This window comes from Nycticebus coucang, chromosome 5, assembly GCF_027406575.1.
Source record: "Nycticebus coucang isolate mNycCou1 chromosome 5, mNycCou1.pri, whole genome shotgun sequence".
Taxonomy (NCBI): Eukaryota; Metazoa; Chordata; class Mammalia; order Primates; family Lorisidae; genus Nycticebus; species Nycticebus coucang.
The window spans coordinates 135,962,132-135,985,570 of record NC_069784.1 but is presented as its reverse complement, the minus strand read 5'-3'; the positions used below and the strand labels follow the sequence as shown (position 1 = coordinate 135,985,570).

General features: G+C 38.6%; 1 protein-coding gene across 1 annotated transcript in view; it reads left to right on the top strand.

The window, feature by feature from the left end:
• PRKN (parkin RBR E3 ubiquitin protein ligase) overlaps positions 1–23,439 on the top strand; it is a 1,304,782-nt gene that overhangs the window by 707,783 nt on the left and 573,560 nt on the right. The window contains exon 6 of the mRNA XM_053591297.1: positions 12,854–12,969. Within this exon, the coding sequence (XP_053447272.1) occupies positions 12,854–12,969 (116 nt within the window). The remainder of the gene's footprint in view (positions 1–12,853; positions 12,970–23,439) is intronic.

Sequence of the window (23,439 nt, the reverse complement as noted above, 5' to 3'; positions counted from 1 at the left end):
TGTGGGAAGGTATGAAGGAATATAACACAGTTGCCTCTGCCCACTTTCGTCTTGAATGGAGTGTTTATGGTTGCCTGAGCTTCCTGCAATAAAGAAGACAAGAATAAAAAGAAGCTTTAAATTCTGCTTGCTAAAGAAACAAGGACTTTTGAGAGAAAAAAGTTTAGATCCTAAGTCTGAAGTCATTTAAAATGTTTTAAAGCGTGGGTGTTTTTTATAGCTCAGTATTTCTCCTTGCTTGTAGCCAAAAAGAAGTTATATTATCATTTTGTGAATTATTGCTACCCAAAGGTGTGTTTCTCTTGTAGTTTTCCTTGCCCAGACTGGACACTTGAAGTCACAGTTGCTGTATTTCTCAGCCTTGGGCTGTGAGAGAAAAGTGGCAATATATTCTGCCCCGACTTGCTCCTGGGAGCAGTGGGTAGGGGAAAGTTCTGTAGATTCAACAACAGCAATAGAAGTTAAGGGGGTGGTACAGACTAAGCAAGGTGGGAAAGAACAGAGTCGATTTCTTGATTCTTAGAAATGGAGATATCTGTTGCCCCCTGGCATGACCCTATACCCTAATGAGTTCGCCTATGCTCTTCAAGTAAGTGGACAGAGTTTGTTCATTCAGCCCTTTGCATATGGACAGACAGGTGATGTCACCACTCTCGAGCCAGGGCTCTATGGGGGCTTGCACAGAGATGTCTCTCCCCCATCCTTGCAGAATGAGGGAAGGCCTCAGGGCTGGTGACACATATGGGGAGGCCTAAAGGTCACCTTGGGGTTTGAAAGGTGAAATGGGTGGGACGGCAGAAGGAGACCCTGCTGAGGGAAAGCCATGAGCTAAGCTGAGAGCACAGGACCACGAATGGTGGCCCTGCAGACTCTCCCGCAGTTTCCTCTGAGCACTGGCTTTGTATCTGTACCCACGTGGTCACATGCAGGGACTGTTGGATGCCAACTGATCAGGCCAAAGCTTCCTGTTCATGCTGGGCCAGGGAGGGAAAGGGAGGTACAGCCATCTGAGCATGTTCAAATAATTCTTTTGAGCTAGAATGAGGATTTTTTTTTTCTTGTCCTAATAAACTGCAAACCTCTTTTACTTTTCTGGAATCAATGTAAATATCTACTATCCAAGTTAACAACCTCCCTTTTTATTCTTAAGGTATTAAATTATGATTGAGTGGCATTACAACTGGAATAAACTTTTGGCATAGGAACATCAAAGAACTTACAGGCATAGAAGGGGAAGATAAGAGTTGTTAGATTTGTCAGTGTCTGTTTTAAATTAGATTCTTAAAGACATCTATAAAATATCATTTAGTTGTTTATGTCTGTCATTAAAGGGAAATGTAGGAAATATATATGAATTTGTATACATACACATTTAATGTATATTAAAACTGAATTAAAAGTCATATTATAGTTCTGTACTTCAAGGATTGTCCTGCTGGATTAGCAAAAATATTAGATAATTTTATGTTCCAAGACTATAATTCCTTATCTGTTACCCTGGGGATAAGAAGTGCTTTGAATTTAGAAATTTTTATATTTTAGAAAGATTATGCAATTCATGCATTTTAACCTTGAAATTATCTCCAGGAGCATCTATGTTCAATCATTTAAAAAATATTAATTTCCAGTGAAATATATGAACCCTAAGAGGGAAAAGTATAGGCTAAAAATAATTTAATGTCAGTTTATGTAAAATTTTGCCATAAATTAAATTTAGTGCCAAATTTAGAGAAAAATATAAAATTTTGAGTTTTCAGAGCCTTTGGATTACAAAACTTTTTTTTTGGTTACCTGTTAAAGGCTTACACAACAGGCCTGGCTTATACTTTCAACTTTATTTGATAATAAGAAAAAAATTGTTAAATACTTTCAAAATATAACAATAACTGTATTAATATCAAATAGCAATGCTACTAGGCCTGGCATGCTGGTGAAATCAGAGGACCATGCGCTGGATCTATGAGGCGGGACTTCATTCCTCCTGTATCCAGTGGCCTGGCTTAGAGCTTAGAGCTTACCTTCCAGGGATATGTGTGTGTGTGTGTGTGTGTGTGTGTGTGTCTTTGTGTTCGCACACACATTATGCATGCACTCGTCAGCCAACAGAGGGCCTTGGAGGAGACAGTTCAGCCTCCTAAGGTGCTGATGGTCATGGTGTGGTGAGGGAGCCTCTGATGGGCTCTGTCTCAGCCAAGATTCAACATGGTTTTGCTTTTTGTGGGGGTATATTGACTTTTTTCTCCTGATAAACATTGCACATCATCCAGAGGCTTTGTTAACATCTTACTGAGAGAAAACAAACTTGTTACTAAACTTGATAGCAGACTCATTAACTTTTTAGACTTTGTTTGACTAGGTGAAACCTCATTTTAAAACTGCATTGTCAAATTAACAAAGCCTGCACATGTTACACAATCCAACAGTTTGCATAGTAGTTTCACTTCAGGACTGATGTAGTGAGTTTCTGGGTTTGTATAACACCAAGTAAGACCCACATTTTGATACAAGGGCTAAGGCAGGCAGAGTGTAGCTATAAAGGCTCCATCTGTGTCCCAGGCAGTGTTGGAGATATGCTTTCTCTGGCACGTGACAAGTGAAGAAAATTAAGACTTTACTATTAACATTAATAATGAAACTTTAGAATGTGGAATAAGAATGAAAACTAGTTTAAAATAGTTGTTTCTAACAAAAGAATCTATATCTCACCAAATAAGGAACAGTTCCAGCTGGGCAGTTTCTGAGGCTAGAACATCTGTGTGTGAGCTCCAGGCAGGGTTAGGTCTGAGAGAGACATTTAGATTGATTGGAAGTGACAGATTGTCTGTCTTGGTAACTGTGAGAACTTGAATATGGACGTACGATGCTTATTACTGCTTGATCTCCTAAGTAGGGACCACGCCCCTACATTGTCAGTTAATCTCATCACAACATTTGGCCGGATAGTCTTTGGACAAGTATAGTTGAGTTTAAGGTCAATACACAGACCAGGTATTTGTGTATCATTAATACATTTTACAGAGCAGTATCTAAATCTATCTTTCTTTTTTCTTTTGAGGAGTCTAATTAGAATGTCACCACTAACAAAGAGTGACACCTGGGGACTTTTGATTTCACAGACTGGATCTGCCTCATGATGGGGTGGCAGCCACCTGCCCATGGCTTTCAGACCCACACAGCCTCTCATCTGCTCTGCGTGTCAGGGCTGTTGTGGCAGGAGACAGGAGGACAGGGAGGGGCAGACGTCAGGGATGCCCCCTCTGTCTCTCACAGGGCATCCCTGGTGGTGGCTGCATCTCATTTGCTGTCCCAGCTCCCACCAGACACAGCTGTGGTGACCCTGCCACCTTCTCCCATGGATCCCAGCCAGGGGCGGCTGCTGCCTCCCATCAGGTCAGTCTCAGAATGGCTTCTCCCCCGTTTGGGTCCTGTGTGTCTCCTCCAGCCTTGTAACCTCGTCTCAGTACTTAGTACTAGTTTGCTACTAGCCCCTGAGCCTGAAAATAGCTCCATAGTTACTTTTATGAACAAACCACCCACCCATTGCCCCTTCCTTAGTGTGTGACATATTCACTTTATCAAGAGAAAGATCATTTTCTTTGGGGGAATATTAAGAAGGACTGAAAGCTGGAAAGGAATCTGACTCTGTTAAGATAGATACAGCACTTTATTTGGAAAACAAATAATTGCAAAACAATACCTGTAAAAAAGTTTAACTTTAGAATGTTCAATCAAAGCTATTAGAAGATCCATGGGTCCTTGGACAAGCAGGACTTTTAAGCCACTTGTCAGCTATTTCCATAATAATTGGAATCTATCAAATTTTATATAAATCTGACTAATTAGCTTCTAATTCTGTAAGTTTTTATACAGTTGGGCTCATGGTATTGACTTAATTTTCAGATTCTGATGGTTTATTTATTCTGTCTGTTGCTATCATTTTTCTTTTACTGTGTGAGTGGCCCTGCTCGTGAATCATGGGTCGAGTGTCTGAGTGAGTCAGCAGAAAGGGGTGTCTTCCTGGAGTGCTGCGGGCAATAAAGTTGATGTGTTGGGAGCTGTCGCACCCACGACATATAGCCGTAGTGAGGCAGTGTTGTCCGCGTTACAGAACGATGGGAAGGTGGTTTGTGCTCCCCGGAGCTTTGCCCTCAGCGCCTCCAGTATATACAGCATCAGAAATGTTGCCTAGCATACTCAGTTACCCGCTTAAGTTTAAAGATTGTGGTGTCTACTCATGTGTTTGTTACCTTGTACCAGAAGTCTGTTTGTTCTAATAAATTGTCAATATGTACTTTTTTAAGAATGAGTACAATACACTACTAATTCAGATAGAGCACAGCCTTGTGAGCTGCTAAACTTAGTGACACTAACAATGAGCACATAAAGATGTTTTCTCACCAGTGAGCTAAGACGATAAGCCCAAGGACATGAAATATAAATTATCTACATAAGTTACAAAGTTACTGAAACACATCCACCCACCATAAAGTCCTGTTTAGAACATCTTGTTTCACCAATTGTCACGTATAATAAAAATCAATAGGAAAAATAATACTTGTCAAGGAATTTACTCTAAATTAAAATTATAATTATTAATAACAATAAGATCAAATAGTAAATGTAAAATTAGTCAAGTATTAACATAAAGAAGATGTCAAGCTGTTCTAAAAAGATAATAAGAAACTAAGATAGGAGAAAACGAGCAAAGTTGACTAATAACCGCCACTCTCCGGAAGCGGAACGTTAAAACATAACAATGCATAATAAATCACACTTGTAAACGCAAAGATAACCCGCACACGTAAGCAAAAAGATTACATTATGTAAACTCTATAAAAATGTATAAATACCAACATATGTACCCAATAAATTCACAACTACACACTTTAACCCGTAGTGTGTGTCAGTCTGTCATTTTTCCTGCGCCGACCTCTCAACTTTCCTCGTTCCTTCTCCCTACACTCCCTCGGACTGAAGGCCACCGACAGGGCGGTCCGTAGCAGGTGGCGCCCGAACAGGGACCTGAAGGACAGGTAATCTTCTCTCTCTTTCTTTCTTTTTCAAGGTTGAGGGCGGCTCTCACCAGGGAACTGCAGTCCCGCCGGTAAAGGCTGACCGGTTAAGTGTGAGCAATCAGCAGGTACCATGGGGCACGCATTAACCAAGGATATTAAAACATACATGGATGCCTCACCAGCGATAGTCCAAAGTATGGCCTATGCTGCAGCAATGCAAGGACAGAAATTCAGCGCCTATATTAAAAATACCTTCAATAAGGGAGGTAAGGGGCCGAGAGCTCCTGCTGACACTTGCTACAATTGTGGCAAGCCAGGTCACATGCAGAAGGACTGTAAACAGTCCCATGCCAATAAGCCGAGGGGGGAACCGCCCGGCTTATGCCCTCGTTGTAAAAAGGGGCGACATTAGAAAAATGAATGTAAATCAAAATTTCATAAGGATGGAACCCCCTTGAATGACAAGGGAGACACTGATCCTGAGGATCAGGAAATGAGAAAATCAAAAAACTAGAGAGGGGGCGTTCTCCCAACCCTGACCCCAAGGGAGATCGTACCGCACTGCAGGGCATGCAGCGACCATCCACTTTAAATCCTCAAGCCCCTGAATTTACTATTCATAACCTTTCATGAGGCACTCCTAGAAGTGCAGGTTTAAATTTAACAAGTGAAAAGAATGTCTTATTATCCAAATGGGACAGTGTTACTTTAATCCCCACTGCAATGAAAAGGCAACTTTTACCTGGAACGGTTGGAATTATAATTAGTAGAAGTTCAAATTATACTAAAAACTTTGAAGTTATTCCAGGAGTAGTTAACTCAGATTCGAAAAAAACAACGCAAAAGGAGGCACCAACAGCTGCTGCAAGATCTCACCCGCCGCTTGAAAAAAATGAAAATACACTCGCCGATAGCAAACAAAACCACCAGGCGCATTTCCACTGGCTCCAAGACAACTAAAAAAACCCAGCAGAGAAGGAAGCTGGGGACCCCCCTGTCCTTCGTGGGGCGGGCCTGCCTCCCAAGTGTTACAACCCCCAGACAGCAACACTGACAGAATCCCAAAAGTGAGATTTAGAACCTTTATTATTGGCCCTTTGCCACTAGTAATTTATATAAATAAGAAAAATATTTTTACAAACTAAATCTTTGTCAACGAATAAAATTCTTACCTTTTAAACCTTCTAATTATCAATTTAACTGAGTAAATAAGTGACTTCATAGTAAACTAGGATCCTGTTTGGTGAAAAGTAAGTTTTTAAGAGTAAAAAAAATTAAACAGAAAGGAGAATGACATTGTATAAAAAAAAAATCTTGTGTGATAAATTTTGTCCTGAAACAAAATAGTTATGTAAGAAAGTAAAAGACAGGACAAAAATTCAAGAAAGTTTAAAATGTTTATAAATAGTCTATACAAGTTAAATGAAACTCATAAAAAAAAATTTATGAAAGAATTTACATGTGATCCAGTTAACTATGTATTTCCTTTAAAATCTTTTAACTTGTAAAAATAACCAATTGTATTGCTTCTTCTGATATATTTCATGTAAATAATAAATTACTGAATGTTATGTTAATTGTAAAAAAACCTTCATATGTAATGTTACCTGTAAATCTACAAGACAATCCATAATATAATAATACAACATTACAAGTGTTAGAAACACTTAATGAATTAATTAGACCCAAAAAATTTGTAACAACCTTAATTTTAAATATTGCAGCTTTAATTTCTATAATCACTACTTTTACTGTAGCTACTAAAGCTTTAGTGCAACAAATACATACAACATACTATGTCAATACTCTTGACAATAATATAACTTTAACATTAATGACACAAACTAATATAAATAATAAACTTAAAACTAAATTAAATGTATTAAAAAAAGTAATCTTAACTTTAAATCAAAACATTAAGTACATACAACAAAAACTACAAACAAAATGTCACTCAACATTTCAAGCCATTTACATTACACCTTTACCATATAATGTATCTAACTCATAGAACAAAGTACAAACACATCTTCAAAGTATCTAGAAAGACAATAATATAACACATAATTTACACAACTTACAACAAGATATTACAGCCATGAGTCAAGCTCATTTACCAATAACTTCTCTTAACACATTGGCTCAATCTTTAACTAATGGGTTTAGAACACTCAATCCTCTTAACTGGATCCAATATATTGTACTCATAACCATTATTGGTTATTTGTCATTTTGTGTTATGTTGTTATTACCATGTCTCATACGGTGTCTGTTTTCCTCTATTATCTCTATACGCCAAGAAGTCTTTGAACTACAGTTTAAAAACAAAAAAGGGGGAAATGCCGCACCCACGACATATAGCCGTAGTGAGGCAGTGCTGTCCGCGTTACAGAACGACGGGAAGGTGGTTTGTGCTCCCCGGAGCTTTGCCCCCAGCGCCCCCAGTATGCACAGCATCAGAAATGTTGCCTAGCATACTCAGTTACCCGCTTAAGTTTAAAGATTGTGGCATCTACTCATGTGTTTGTCATCCTGTACCAGAAGTCTGTTTGTTCTAATAAATTGTCAATATGTACTTTCCTAAGAATGAGCACAATACACTACTAATCCAGATAGAGCACAGCCTTGTGAGCTGCTAAACTCAGTGACACCAACAATGAGCACATAAAGATGTTTTCCCACCAGTGAGCTAAGACGATAAGCCCAAGGACATGAAATACAAATTATCTACATAAGTTACAAAGTCACTGAAACACATCCACCCACCATAAAGTCCTGTTCAGAACATCTTGTTTCACCAATTGTCACGCATAATAAAAATCAATAGGAAAAATAATACTTGTCAAGGAATTTACTCTAAATCAAAATTATAATTATCAATAACAATAAGATCAAATAGTAAATGTAAAATTAGTCAAGCATTAACATAAAGAAGATGTCAAGCTGTTCTAAAAAGATAATAAGAAACTAAGATAGGAGAAAACGAGCAAAGTTGACTAATAACCGCCACCCTCCGGAAGCGGAACGTTAAAACATAACAATGCATAATAAATCACACTTGTAAACGCAAAGATAACCCGCACACGTAAGCAAAAAGATTACATTATGTAAACTCTATAAAAATGTATAAATACCAACATATGTACCCAATAAATTTACAACTACATACTTCACATGCTGTGTGGCAGTCTGTCATTTTTCCTGCGCCGACCTCTCAACTTTCCTCGTTCCTTCTCCCTACACTCCCTCGAACTAAAGACCACCGACAGGGCGGTCCGTAGCAGGGAGCCCACCGACGTCTGACATTAATTAGAGGGTCAGGTCTCTAAGATCTGGAATTAGAGGACATGTGACTTGTGATGAAATATAAGAACCTTGTCCAAAGAAATGGTAGAAATACGAGTTCAGTTTCTGAGAACTTAAGGAATACGTGTTTCGGTATTTCAGGTTTGACACTAATAAGGTGGAAATGCTGACACAGTGTTTAACAGTGCCACATTATAAAGCCAAGCACATTTTCTAAGGCCTTGTTTTCTTCAGGTGTTTAAAAAAATAGTTGAGACTATCATTTGAAAAAAAAAAAAAAAAAGCAGGCCAGTTATTGTCACAGAGTGTAGCTCCCTAGCAAATTCAGGTTTCCCAGAAGTGAGCCTGTTGAACCAAATGAAGTGAGCTTGCCAATGGGAACAACAGCTCCTGGGTAGATGGAAGAATCATTTAATTTAACAAGACTTGTTATTTTTCTTTTTCATAGTTGATGCATCTGTGAACTGGCATTTCCCCGAGGTGGGCTGGGCCCCTTTCTAAGACTGTTTACCCTCAGTAGAGGATTCTATGCTGGTCTCACTAGAATTGACAACGTCCTCCTGGGAAATAGGACATCCACGCTGCTGCTCCCAATAGGGGAGTGTTTCCTTAGCCACCTAGAAGCAGCTTCTCTGCCAACCTCCACGCCCCCTGGAACCAGGGCAGCCTTGTCCTTAGGCATCATTGCTGTCACTGGGCCCAGCTGGAGCTGTTTCCTGGGCGACTTGCCGGGGCCCTGCTGTGCCCAGATGCCTTCATAGTGCTGTCAGCTCTCTGTCCAGCCTGCATGGACTCTAGGGAGAAGACTTTGCCAGCCTTGGCTCCCTTGATTTTTTTATCCTGAACGATTAGTAGAAACAAAACAGAAAAGCAGAACTCATAGACACTTACCCCAAAGAATCAAGCAACTGTGAGATGACACCCCCACGTAAGCAAGCTCTCTCAGATACCCAAGGCAGAATTTTGGAAAAAGACTTTTCTAACTTCTGTTTTGTTCTGCTTTATTGTTGTTTTGAATGCGGATGGAAATGTCAGAAAAACTTTGAAAATTCTAGCCCACTGATTGTATAGCAGAGAGAATGACCAGGTCCCTCTGCTAGCTGGCCTGTGAGAAAGGGATTGGGACTCCTAGGAGACCGTGCTCCTTGAGTCCTCATGCGTCTGCTCGTCTTGTGAGAGAGGCACAAACTTCTCTTTGTTCTGGACTATCTTTTCAAGAAAGATGACAGCAAATGACCCTGGAAGGTAGAGATCTTTCCAGATCAAAAGGCAGAGATGCTTATTATTCAGTATAATAAAGATAATGTCTCCTTTCAGGACAAAAGACTTGCTTGCTTACCACTCCTTATAGAAGACTTGATGTCCTTCAGCAGGGTCCTCGGCTGTGGTGCAGACCCATTGCACATGCAGCGTCTGGCTTGGTGCATCAGCATCCAGCCTAAGGGACGCGGGTGCTGGAGCTGAGGTAATAGGAGGCGTTTGCTTCCTTCTGCCTGTGCTCTGAGCTCCAGAGTCCTCTGTGTCTGATCTAGGAGTCTGTCGTCTTTCACCAGCATCTGTTATACTGTGGCAGACCTTCTTGTTAGCTTTCAAACTGGGTAACATCTCAGATACTTGAGTTCTTGTCAATTACTCAGGTACTGTGGAATAATAGAAAACCTTCTGTCATAAAAACTGGAGGAGAAAGCGCTGAAATTCAGTGATGAGACATACATATTTAATATACAGAGTTGATAATTCATATTTTAGTTTTATCACACCATATGAATTACTGGATTTTCCCAAATATCTGTAACTTCTTAGTCTATTATCTATAAACATCCACCCCCAATAAAAAAGCTTTTATCTGGCTGAATTTTATCTAGTGTTAGAACAATTTGTGATTTGTTAGCTGAATGTCTACCAGTAGCTTTCTGCAAGCTAAGAAAAAATATAAATGCTTTCTATCTATTTATCTGTATATGAAATACCTTCTCAATAGTCCAGCTAACTCAGCTATTCTGGAAGAATTACTTTATGTTATGAATGAGGATTTTTTTTCATGTCTGCAAAAAGCAGTTGTAGCTAGCTTAATGGATTTCATAAGGTTCGGTCATGTCCTTCAAACTTTTTGTTTTAGTGGTAGGGAGTTGTTTTAAATCTTTCTCTCACTACCCTTGAACTGCTTTGGAGGATTGGATTTGTAGCATTTCAAAAGATTGAGTTAAAAAAGATGGCATCGGGCGGCCCCTGTGGCTCAAGGAGTAGGGCGCCAGTCCCATATGCCGGAGGTGGTGGGTTCAAACCCAGCCCTGGCCAAAAAAGAACAACAACAACAAAAAAAAAAAAAAGATGGCATCCATGTTCAGAGAAAAAAAAAAAAACAGGCAGTGTGACTTCCCTGCTGCCCCAGGGAAGGGCCTGGGCCCTAGGCAGGACTCTAATGCCTCCTAATGCCACGACCCTTTAATATAGTTCCTCATGTTGTGTGACCCCCAACCACAAAATTATTTTCATTGCTACTTCATAACTATAATTTTGCTACTGTTATTGTAATGTAAATATCTGATATGTAGGATGTATTTTCATTGTTATAAAGGGGTCGCAACCCACAGGTTGAGAACCACTGCTCTAGACACACCTGGCCCTGGGCTCTTTATGGGTTGAGGACCACAGGTGGGAATGTTGGCTAATCTGCTGCTCCTCGGGTAGGGTAGGTTCTAGTTAGCTAGCAGTTATAGCACATGGGATTGTTTGGAAACTAGTTGTGAAGGGCAGCCCGGATTCCAAACACCTGCCTTTGGTACCCTAATGGCACACTCCAGATTTTTGAAAAAAAGTCATATTTTAATTGAGATGTGGTATTATTTTCAGATATAGTAATCAAGGTCGGTTATAGCTGTAGTTTTCTGAGAGAACAAAGTTTACTCACTTTGACACTAATGTTGATGTAACTCAAAGGTTCTCATAATGTTGTTCCCAGAATGGTGGTAACAACATCACCTGGAACCTTGTTAAAAATGCAAATCCTTGACCAAACCCCAGAATTTAGAAGATCTGGGGTAGTGCTTAGCAGTCTCTACTTTAAACCCCAGTGCTCCCCTCTCCCAGGAGCTCTGATGACACTTTTGAGATGTACCATTTTTGCTCACGGTATCATCTGTCAGAAGATAGGAAGGTGAATAAGATTGTAAGTAGGGAAGGAATAAAGTAAATGGTGCTGTCAAATGTATAAGGGCACAACAAAGGGTTTATTAAATCACTATTAGGATACAGGTATGAATCAAGCATTCCACAGACAGTTCAGATCTGACAAACTATGGCCAGCAGGCAAAATCTAACTTGCCACTCACTTTTGTACATAGTTTCATTAGCTCCAAGCCACAACCACCATTTGCATTTTGTCTATGACTGCTTTGGGGCTACAACACCAAGTTGGGGAGTTTGATGAAGACAATATAGCCCCAAAAATCAAAAGCATTTAGTATTTAATATCTGGCACTTCACATAAAAGTTTATTGACATCAGGTGTTTAAAGGGCAAATACTTTCTACCTTCCAGGTAGTTAGATATGAATGGAGTTAGGAGCAGGTGCTGTGGTCACAGCTGCTTCTATTCTCCAGTAAAATATTTGTATAACTTTTTTGTAGTAGCATAAAACGTTGCTTTCTGGATGTTAGTGTCGTGGAAGACTGTTTGACAAGAAGCAGAGCCGTCCTGGCCAAGTGCCTTGATTAATGGAAAGAAGAGATGTGAGAACACAGAAATTGGAAAAGAAAGAAGCAAAGAAAAATAAAAATACTTTTTTGGTTAAGAAGGGAGAATATTATCGATAAAAAATGTGACCTATTCTAAAAGCTAAACAAAGGAGTATGTTGCGGGACATAACTGGGGAAAGGAAGTAAGAGGGAGGGCGGGGCGTGATTCAGGCAATCCTAGCTGCCCGGTGTGGTGCAGGGGAAGGGATGGGCTGAGTGCAGAGGAGAGGCAGGAAAGCTCCAAACAGGCCAGGGAGAGTCATATTCTGCTGCTGTCCCGTGTGTGCACTAGAAGTCCCTGTGTATTGGTGTGCTTGTTTATAGCAGGGTTCTTTAGATTCCTTGCACTGGTAAATGATCAGCCGTGTAGTGATAAGTGGGTAAAAAGCACTAGATTTCCCTTTCGGAAGCTTGGGTTACTTCCTGGCTTCCTCTCTGCTGGTTTGACCTCAGACCAGTCATTCCGTGGCTCTGGCTCTCCCTTTCTGCATTTGTGAGATGCTACTTGTGGCTTCCTCCTGAATGCACATTCTGTTATTCTTCTTTTCCCACTCCCTGGTTTGAAGAGCAAAGGAAGAGGTGGTTAGCACAGACAGGGGGACCCTTCTAGAAGGGAATCATTGACCAGTTTAACACATGGGCCCCCAAAATATTTGACACTGATTTATTTTTGCCTCACAACCAATAACAGATTTCTTCTCTTGCCCAAAGAGATTGTTCACTGTGGAAACATTTAGAGAGGGGAAAAGGGGAAGCCAGGATCCGTGTGTGTTATTGTATTTCTCATTCTTTCAGGAATTTTTCTTTAAATGTGGAGCACACCCGACCTCCAACAAGGACACATCAGTAGCCTTGAACCTGATCACAACGAACAGTCGAGACATCTCTTGCATAACGTGCACAGACGTCAGGTAAGGACCTGAAAACCGGGTCACTCTCCGCTTCTCGTGTCCCTGACACTGTCTCCTCATGTGCGCCTTCCTCGGTGACCTCTCTCTCCTGGGGAGTGTCTGCTTCATTTTTACATTGTCCACTCAATTTGTGTATGAAACTATTTAAAATATCAATTATTTTAATCAGTAGTCAATTAGGTCCTAAGATACGTGAAATGACATAGCTAAAAATAGTCATCTTAGCTAATATTAAAATGTAAACTCAAGCATTTAAATACAAAATGCAAACTCATCCAAATCGGTGAGTTCTAAAATAAATTAAAATGCGAGGGTAACATTAGAAATAGAATAACAATTTATATGCACCACTTATTCTTGGCTAGGTAGGCCCTGCATTTTATTTTTAAAATGTCTTTCCTTATACTTCAGTTCTTCCACATGTTCGTCTGCACAATGTATTTATGTTGGGGCTTCCCATTTCGCTAGTTTGGGACGTGGTTATTTCTCACCCCAGAGAATAAAAGGACGGAAAGAAAGTGGGGAGGTGGTTTGTTATATTATTACTTTGGGGAATTTTGCAATAGACCAATTATATTCAATTAAATTTAAGTGTGTGTATATATAACCAGCCACTTGATTGAATAAGGTCCCTTCCTGTGTGAGGTTGCAGAAGAATGGGCTCCAGGCAAGAGAAGAGGACTGTTTTCCTTATGCTGGGGGGTTCCTGCCTAAAGACGTGACAGGCCTGCACAGTCCTGCATGTTGTATTTTTGATTTAGGGAAAAATCTAATTATCTTTTGATTTAGGGAATTAATTCGCTCACAATAAATTAGAAAAATGTTAAAAATTATTTTTACCTTTATGGTTAGTAAAATTTAGGTTTTATTCTTTCCAGTATCTTGATGTGTGTCCTGAGATGTAATTAGGCTGTGTGCCTAGTTTTGCATATTGCTTTTTCCATTTTCATGACATCATGATGAGATTTCTCTGCTGTGAACTATTCAATGAAAACAATTTTCTTCAGATAGATACCTAAGATTTTGTCATCTGGGAATATTCTCTTTAACTATTCCCTATTGTTGATCTTTTGGATTATTTCTAGTTTTTTTTTTTTAAGCTAAGATTGAAAGCCTTTTTCACAGAAAAGGCTGAAAGATTTTTTCACAGAAATCATTGACTTTATGCTTTGAATCTAAGAACACAGTCATAGAAATGCAAATAGGTTCATGTTAATAGATGTTTTTAAGGTTCTTGATACGTATTGCTAATTTTTTTGCAGGAATAGAGCACCAGGTTAGATTCTGATTGCCTGTAATGGAGAGGGCCTCTCATGCATCTTTCCCAGCATTGAGTATGTTCACAATTTTAATCATTGCCTATTTGATGAAGATTATTTTTATCATTGGCATTTATTTTTTTCATTGTTATTTGTGAGTTTGAGCATTTCTCATTTGCTTATTTGTATTAATTTATTGTGAGAGAACAATGCAAAAATTTTTCAAGTTAGTAAAAAAGCTTTAGGAAGACTCTATAAAACAAATCCAGCGTCAGTAATTTCTTTCTCTTTCATTATTCATATCAGGGTGTCCTTTATTAATGTCAGGTTTACTGACTTCTGAATTTATATTTAAATATATTCCATTGGTCTTTACTTTAAAATATTATATCTTGTTGATAAATCAAGATTTGAAGTCAGAAGGTTTTTGGTTTCTATTTATAGTTTCTAATTATTTTATTATTTTTATATGTGTCTAAATCATACCTCATTAATCATGTTAGACACAATTAACCATATAATAGATTAAATTAGAGGAGAGTTTAATTTATCTATAAATATCTTTTCTGTTTACTCCTTATACTAATGCAAGGTAATCATTTTATTTGTGTGTTTACAAACATGCTTCCATTAAGAACAGACAGATATCTCTTTCATCTACCTTTTGAATAAGAATTCAAGGAGCCTCAATGCTATAAAGCTAACTTTTTCACCTTAAGAGGATAGCATAAGGGCCTGTAATCCTGGCTTGGGGGAGGCTGGGGCAGGTAGATTGCCTGAGCTCACAGGTTCAAGACCAGCCTGAGCCAGAGTGAGACCTCATCTGTAAAAATAGCTGGGCCTTGTTGTGGGCGCCTGTAGTCCCAGCTACTTGGGAGGCCGAGGCAAGAGCATTGCTTGAGCCCAGGAGTTTGAGGTTGCTGTGAGCTATCACACCACAGTACTCTACCCAGGGCGAAAAAGTTAGACTGTGTCACAAAAAAAAAAAAAAAAGAGAGAGAGAATAGCATAAGCTCTTTGACCTTCAGTAGGCCATCTGTAAGACTCTGGTTTGTTCTGTGAACTCCCAAAGGGAAGGATTACCCTTGTTCACAGCTTATACATCAGTCCGGCCAGTTGAGAAAACGCTTGCTTGTGGTCCATCTGTTGACATATATAGAAATCAAAGCAGAGGCTTTTCAATGATGGTGCTTATCAAGCCACATGTAGTCATCCTTAGTAAGATGCATTATGTCATAGACATAATGTGTGGTTCATTGCAAATTTTTAGGCTTCAAATTTAATTCACATACACAACTTGTGTCCTTCCTGTTTACATTTGAGACAAATATTTCCCTCTCTCTTAAACAAGAAAGTGAACTATTTGAGAACCAGAACACACAGAGGTTTTATGTGAACCTGCCAGTTCCCTTCTAGCACCCAGCCTGTGTTCCCCTCTACTTATCAACTTCAGTGACTAGATCTTCACGCGATCAAGTTATCAGTTGGTACTCTGAGGTTTATGAGTAAAAACATAATGGGCTCAACAAAAAGCAAGAACTTAAGCCAAGCACAGAAAATGTGTCACCTGAAGACAGAACAGCTGTACTGGCTGTGCTGGTTCATATTTCCAGTGGAAATTATAATAATGAAAGGTTCATACATTCCTGGACACCTCAGTTTGACTCAGAAATAATGATATTAAGTCATGTAAAAATGGCATGGGCAGAGCCAAAGATCCCCTTGAACTCTTCTTTCCTTAAACAGTGTGTGTAGCTTAGGGCTCATGCCCGGGATGGGCTTTCCCCAAGTGAAAACTTAGGGCTTTCTGCTCCTAGATGGCATTTCCTTGTGATTAGTAATTACTCTATGAGTTCTTTATCCTTCTAATTTTTGAGACATTACTAATGACGATCATATACTCTTCCAAATATTTTTAGATGTAGTATTTAAAACATAGAAAGTAGAAAAATCATTTCCATGGTGTAATTTGGCAAAAAAGAAACAAATCATCCCTACTCTTTCCCTGCTTTCCTCCTTAGAAGGCTGCCTAGTAATACATCTCTGTACTTTTTTTCCAACTTTATTCATCATTCCTCAGTTTCCAAGGCCAAAGGGGGAAAAAAAAAAAAAAAGCTACGTTTGCACAGTCAAAATTTAACCTTCAAAATAAATGCTTTAAAACCCAGTTCCCAGCAGGGCGTTAAGTGTAAGAGTGGTACTACCTTGTAATTTCCCTCAACTCTTGCAATAAAGACATGTTTTTGATGTCATTGTTGTTTGATATAAATGGCTTTATAATTTTCTTGCCTTCAAATCAGTCTTAAAGTAAAGTTCATTCAGCTTACTGCAGCAGTGCAGCCATGATTGCAGACTTTAAAGATCCACTTGGGCTTGGAGATTAGCAAAGATTTATCGCAAAGTCCATTTGAACTTGCTCTCGTGCTCCCTGGGGGAGAGGGATGTGAGTGTGATTTGCTGGTATTTTGGCATGCGTGCGTTCTTTCATTTAACAAAAAGAGATAAGAAATGGGGTCCTTATCACATCTGTTCCCTTTGAATGCAGCTGTTATGTCTTAAGTGTCTTTGTCAGTTCACGTTTTAATTTTGGTTACAGTTGGCATTTCTTTGTGATTAGTAATTACTCGATGAGTTCTTTATCCATCTAATTTTTGAGGCATTACTAATGACTATCTTCTATCAACTTAATCCTTCCTTAACATTTTTGGGTCAGGTAGGACCTGATAGCTTTATCCAGTCGTCAGGCTCTGAGGCACACGGTCAAACTCAGATATGCTCATGCAGAATTTAACGGGGATCTCTCACATGACTTGTAACAGTTAGTGGCTTTATTTCCGTAATGGAAAATTGCTGGAAGTATTTTGTGTGTTGCAGCTCTGGAGTCCTGTTTGTACACACAGAGCTGTAGATTTCTCCTATTAAACCCAAACAGTATATGTGTGTGTGTATATATATATATGTATACACATACAGACCCGGGTAATGTACTATGCCAGGCACAGAATCTGCCTCTGTGTGTGTGTGGAAAATGTTTTGAATTATCCATTTTAGATAGCATTATAGAGAAAGGTAAATGATGTAACTGATCAAGAATATCAAATTTATATTACAATAAATAGGAGTATAAATTTTGAATAAAATAAAAATCTTATCACTTTTTAAGGTGAACGCGGAAACTTCAAAGATGTATCTTCTAGCTTCACACTGCACTCCAGACAAGGGAGTAAAGCTCTCTATTTATGTCAGGAGTGAATCTTCCCTGAAAAGTGGGGCACACCCCAAACTAGTCTAATCTCAAGGGGGAGCTGATATAAACCCTTCTAGAAAGTAGAATCCATCCTTCACCTGAACCATCTGTAAAAGATAATTGCCATACCTGCTTTGAGTTTCAAATGTAGTGCTTAATGACCTGTAATTCTTTACCTACATTAATTTAAAATAATTTTGATTTCTGTCTTTTTGATGAAAGAATTGGGCTAACACACTTAAAAATTACAGCTGATCACACCACAAGGAAGTAGTTAAACAAACCTACAAACCAAAACCTACAAAAGCAAAGTTTACATTGCCTTTCTTTCATTGCACCTTAATCCCCCTGCATCCTGTTTTTCTTTGGATAGTAAAAGGCAAGGCTATCTGATGAGGCTGGAAGGTATATTTGCATGTTAAAAAGAAAATATAGCAGTGAAATGAGACATTGAGACGAGAAAAAGCTCAACTTGCACAGTGTACAATCTCTTTTAAAAATAGGAAGAGCTTCGGGAGGCTGAGGCAAGAGAATCGCCTTAAGCCCAGGAGTTGGAGGTTGCTGTGAGCTGTGTGAGGCCACGGCACTCTACCGAGGGCCATAAAGTGAGACTCTGTCTCTACAAAAAAAAAAAAAAAAAAAATAGGAAGAGCTGAAAAACAGCTCCCTCCAAGCTTGTTGCTCTGCAAAATTGCAGGCTGCTGGCGAGGCAAGGCCCAAACTTGACTCATGTGCCAAGGCAACCAATTCTCCCTGTAGCGTGCAGCACAAGTCTTTGCAGCGGAAAGATTTAAATAGCTGTTTGCTGACTTAAAAAGTAAATCTTTGGCATGCAGTGTAGCAAACAGAAAGTTCTTTTTCTATGGAATAATCTTCTTTTAAAATTTCTTTCCAAATTTAATAGACTTTTCCAAAAGTCAACCAAATAAAATAATGAATTATTCAGAAATCAATGGAGAGTTTTAAGGAGCTATTAGGAATAAGGACAATGTCCAATTTTGAAGTCTAAACCACAGGATATGGATTACTTGGCCATATTGTTCAAGGTCAGTTACTTACGAAAACAGAGGAGAAATATTTTATCTACCCCGATACATTGAAATGTGAACCATGTCAGTTTTAATGTCAGTCAGTGACCTTCATTTGTCTTGTAGTGAGCCCTGTGGATTTCAAATCCAAGCAGCCACATCAGCAGGGTTTCCTAGCGATGTTACAGGTGCTTGTGCGTGAAATTCGCATGCCTTACCTTTTCATTTAACCGTCACTGTGGGCACACAGCAACCCCTGCTAGCATGAGAAGGGCAATATTGAGAATCTTCTTGGACCAATTTTGTATCTGTTAAGGTCAATCTTGCATGTTGCAGCCGTCTGGATTTCATTTTCTGCTAGAAGATGTTAAGAAGGAGCCAGCTGCATTTCTAGGACTTTATTGACAGCCAAGCTTTATTTTTAAGGTCCATTTTCATAGGAGAGAAATATCCACAGAGTTCTTAAGTAACTTTTTTTTTAATTTAGAAAACTATTACATAGCTTGTGCATTTATGTCTAATTGCAATTTTATCCTTGTAATTAGCAATTTGTTATCAAGTAGGTGAGGGGAAGAAGTTATTTTCCCCTGCAAATGTGTCTATTTATATCTTCAGATAGAAATTTTGAACTTCTGCGACATGGTGTTAGTGATTAGCAGTGATGTGACCCAACCTGCCCTCTGTCAGCATCCTAGGTGCAGCTATTTTCCCCATGATATTTGAAATTAAGGGTTTGCAGATTTGCCCTTTTTGGCTTCCACAGCTTGTAGAGCTGTTTGCAACAAAAATAAGTAATAATCTGGGAAACCTGGAGTGCAAAGTTATTTATTGAAACAAAGGTCACAGTGTCTTGATTCTCTTCCTTGTTATTTGACAAATTCTGTGACAGAAAACATGGCCTCCCATCCTGTGTCTTGTGGTCACTGGGAGTGGAATCTCACGAGTTTTCAGACCTAGTTGTAGGTTCTCACACACTGAGGTCTGCTGTGCTACCCAGATATGCCAGCATCCTATGATGTCAATATCATGGGCAAAGCAATTGTATGCAGGCGCCTGTGATCTTGAACCCATTCTCGAACCCATTCTCTCAAAAGAGCAGAAAAGCCATCCAGTCTATTCACTCAACAGATACTTACGGAGATTATCTGTGGCTCAAGGAACTATTTCGGCTGCTTCAAGCTGAAATAAGGTAATTATTGTCTGATGGAATTCAGGGAGACCAGGTGACAGGGCACATGCCAGCAGGGGACTGTGTGAAGGAACCAGGCTAGCTCAGCCAACACAGAAAGCCATATCACCCATCAGGTCCTTCTCAGTGTATTGTTGCTGGAGGACAGGGATCCAAATGGAGTTTTTGAGGCCAGCTTTCTCCAGTACTTCTTTCACCTGGTCAAGGGAGAATTTTAAGATGATACCCAGTACGATCCGTGTGTGTTTGAGCAGAGCTTACCCACCTTTGCCTCCTGGCTTTTCTTTTACACCTAACTGCTGGATAATGACATCACCTGTTGAAGCTCAAAACATCCAACATAGTTTTTGCCTCCACTGAAATATCTCCTCCTGGCATTTTACCCTGGAAGGGACTAGACATGGCCCCCAAATCAGATTCAGACCCCTGTGGCCATCATGGCAGGTCCCACGTCAGGTGTCTTCTTCTGAGCTTGACCAAAAGGGCGGTTTCCTTTTTCATTTTTCCTGAATTTTATGCCTTTGTGATGCCGTCAATGTCTTCCCTCTAAACCTGCATTCCCTATTTTTCTTGGACAATTCTTTCTATGATTGGAGAACAGTAAGTTCGTCGGAGCTGATGCACTACAGAGGAATGTAATCTTGGCATTTCCTGAACATCGTTTGGGGGCCCTTGTGGCAGGTGACCACCAGGGTGCTTCTGGGACCAATACCAAGTGCTCTATAGAATTAAATTATAATCTCTTAAATTATTTGATTGGATAACAATATGTTTTATTCTATTGGAGGACCTGTGAAAATTTTTTATTTGAAAACAATTTGAAAAGACAAAATTTATTCTAAATAAAATATAGGGTAAAAGGAAAAAGGTTTAAGATAGTTTATATTGATATGTTACCATACGTAGAGTATACTATCATATTTATTTATATACTTTATCTGGTTTATTTACCATATCTGTCTCTAACTGTGTATTTTGTATTTTATTCAAAACATTTTTTTGTTTAATTTAAAAATGTAAATATTTGGGAGGGGTTTGCTTAAAAATTTAAATTTTAATATTCTTTGAAGTTGTAGAGTGATTAAACATTTGAAATTGGTAACTCTGCCAATGATTTTTCTCTGTAGATCATATTTTTAATTAGAAATTCTCCCTACACCAGCAGTATGCTCAGAGATTTTGAGAGTATTGCCAAATCTTAACTTTTTAAAAAACTTAAAATGAGTAAACTTTTCCAACAGAATATCATACAAGGTGCTATCTTTTGGTTCACTCAGATAATCTTTATTTGACAAATATTTTTACTAAACAGAATTTATCAAATAAATTATTTATACTTATGCCTGTTTTGAAAGTTCTATCACATTTACATGTAGCAAAATCACTTGTTTTCAATGTGAACATAAATTTAATTAAAAGATTCTTCCCACAAATCGAAATATTCCAAATGATCAATTATAGGCTTCAGAATTGAAATCTTACATGTTGAGTTATCGGTTAATCTATTTCTTCTTCACTTTTGTAGAGATTAGTTTCAATGTCTTCCTACAAACTCAAGAGCTGAAGATTTGGGACACTCCCTTAGTTGAATGTTTTGATTAAATATTGGTAGTTCATTTTAAACAAAATGTGAGCAAGGTTAGAAGACTCTCATTGGGAAGTTACTACTATTGTAGATACTTGAGCCAATTTATAATTTTTTTCCCAAAGCTGAAACTTTCCTAAGGCAGCAGCAGAGAGAGTGAGAGTGAGGACTGCCCTGATGAAGAAAAGTTTTTGTTTGTTTGTTTGATTGTTTTATCCAATGTCAACTTTGTCACGACTACTTTGTTGTTCATTTGCTCAGTATATGTAAAAATATTTGTAAATTTTGACGACTACAGTTTTTTGTTTTGATTAGTGGAATATCATAGCTTGTTTGAACACATTTGTGAATTATATGCACACAATAATTACTTTCAAGATGCCCCCCAAGTTTTTTAATTTAGTGAAAACATTGGCTTTACACATTATACTGAGTTCCAACAAATAATATGTTCATGTTATTATTTTTTTTACAGAGTATATTCTATGTTAACTTTTTTTTTTAGGATGGCTCCTGCATAATTTTATTTTATTTATTTATTTTTTTACTATTAAATCATAGCTGTGCACATTAATGCGATCATGGGGCAACATACACTGGTTTTATAGACCGTTTGACACATCTTCATCACACTGGTTAACATAGCCTTCCTGGCATTTTCTTAGTTATTGTGTTAAGACATTTACATTCTACATTTACTAAGTTTCACATATACCCTTGTAAGATGCACCGCAGGTGTAATCCTGCCAATCACCCTCCCTCCGCATGCCTCCTCCCTCTTTCCCCCTTCCCCCTATTCTTAGGTTATAACTGGATTATAGCTTTCATATGAAACCCATAAATTAGTTTCATAGTAGGGCTGAGTACATTGGATACTTTTTCTTCCATTCTTGAGATACTTTACTAAGAATAATATGTTACAGCTCCATCCATGTAAACATGAAAGAGGTAAAATCTCCATCTTTCTTTAAGGCTTCATAATATTCCATGGTGTACATATACCACAATTTATTAATCCATTTGTGGATCGATGGGCACTCGGGCTTCTTCCATGAATTAGCAATTATGAATTGGGCTGCAATAAACATTCTGGTACAAATATCTTTGTTATAATGTGATTTTTGGTCTTCTGGGTATGTACCTAGTAGGAGAATTATAGAATTGAATGGCAGATCTATTTTTAGATTTTTAAGTGCTCTCCAAACATCATTCCAAAAGGAAAGTATTAATTCCCACCAGCAGTGTAGAAGTGTTCCCTTTTCTCCACATCCACGCCAACATCTCTGGTCTTGGGATTTTGTGATATGGGCTAATCTTACTAGAGTTAGATGATATCTCAAAGTAGTTTTGATTTGCATTTCTATGATAATTAAAGATGATGAGCATTTTTTTCATATGTCTGTAGGCCGTGCGCCTATCTTCTTCAGAGAAGTTTCTCTTCAAGTCCCTTGCCCAGCCTGCGATGGGCTCACTTGTTCTTTTCTTGCTTATACATTTGAGTTCTCTGTGGATTCTGGTTATTAAACCTTTGTCAGAGACATAACCTGCAAATATCTTCTCCCATTATGAGGGTTGTTTGCTTGCTTTACTTACTGTGTTCTTGGATGTACAGAAGCTTTTTGATCAGGTCCCAGTAGTGTATTTTTGAAGCTGCTTCAATTGCCTGGAGGGTCCTCCTCATAAAATACTCACCCAGACCGATTTCTTCAAGGGTTTTCCCTGTACTTTCTTCTATTATTTTTATAGTTTCATGTTTTAAGTTTAAATCTTTAATCCAGTGAGACTCTATCTTAGTGAATGGTGAAAGGTATGGGTCCAGTTTCAGTGTTCTACAGGTTGCCAGCCAGTTCACCCAACACGATTTGTTAAATAGGGAATCTTTTCCCCACTGAATGTTTTTAATTGGCTTGTCAAAGATCAAATAATGGTAAGTAGCTGGATTCATCTCTTGGTTCTCTATTCTGTTCCAGACCTCTACTTCTCTGTTTTGTGCCAGTACCATGCTGTTTTGATCACTATCGATTTATAGTATAGTCTGAGGTCTGTTAGCATGATTCCTCCTGCTTTGTTTTTATTTCTGAGTAATGTCTTGGCTGTTCGAGGTTTTTTCTGATTCCATATAAAATGAAGTTATTATTTTTTCAAGATCTTTAAAGTATGAC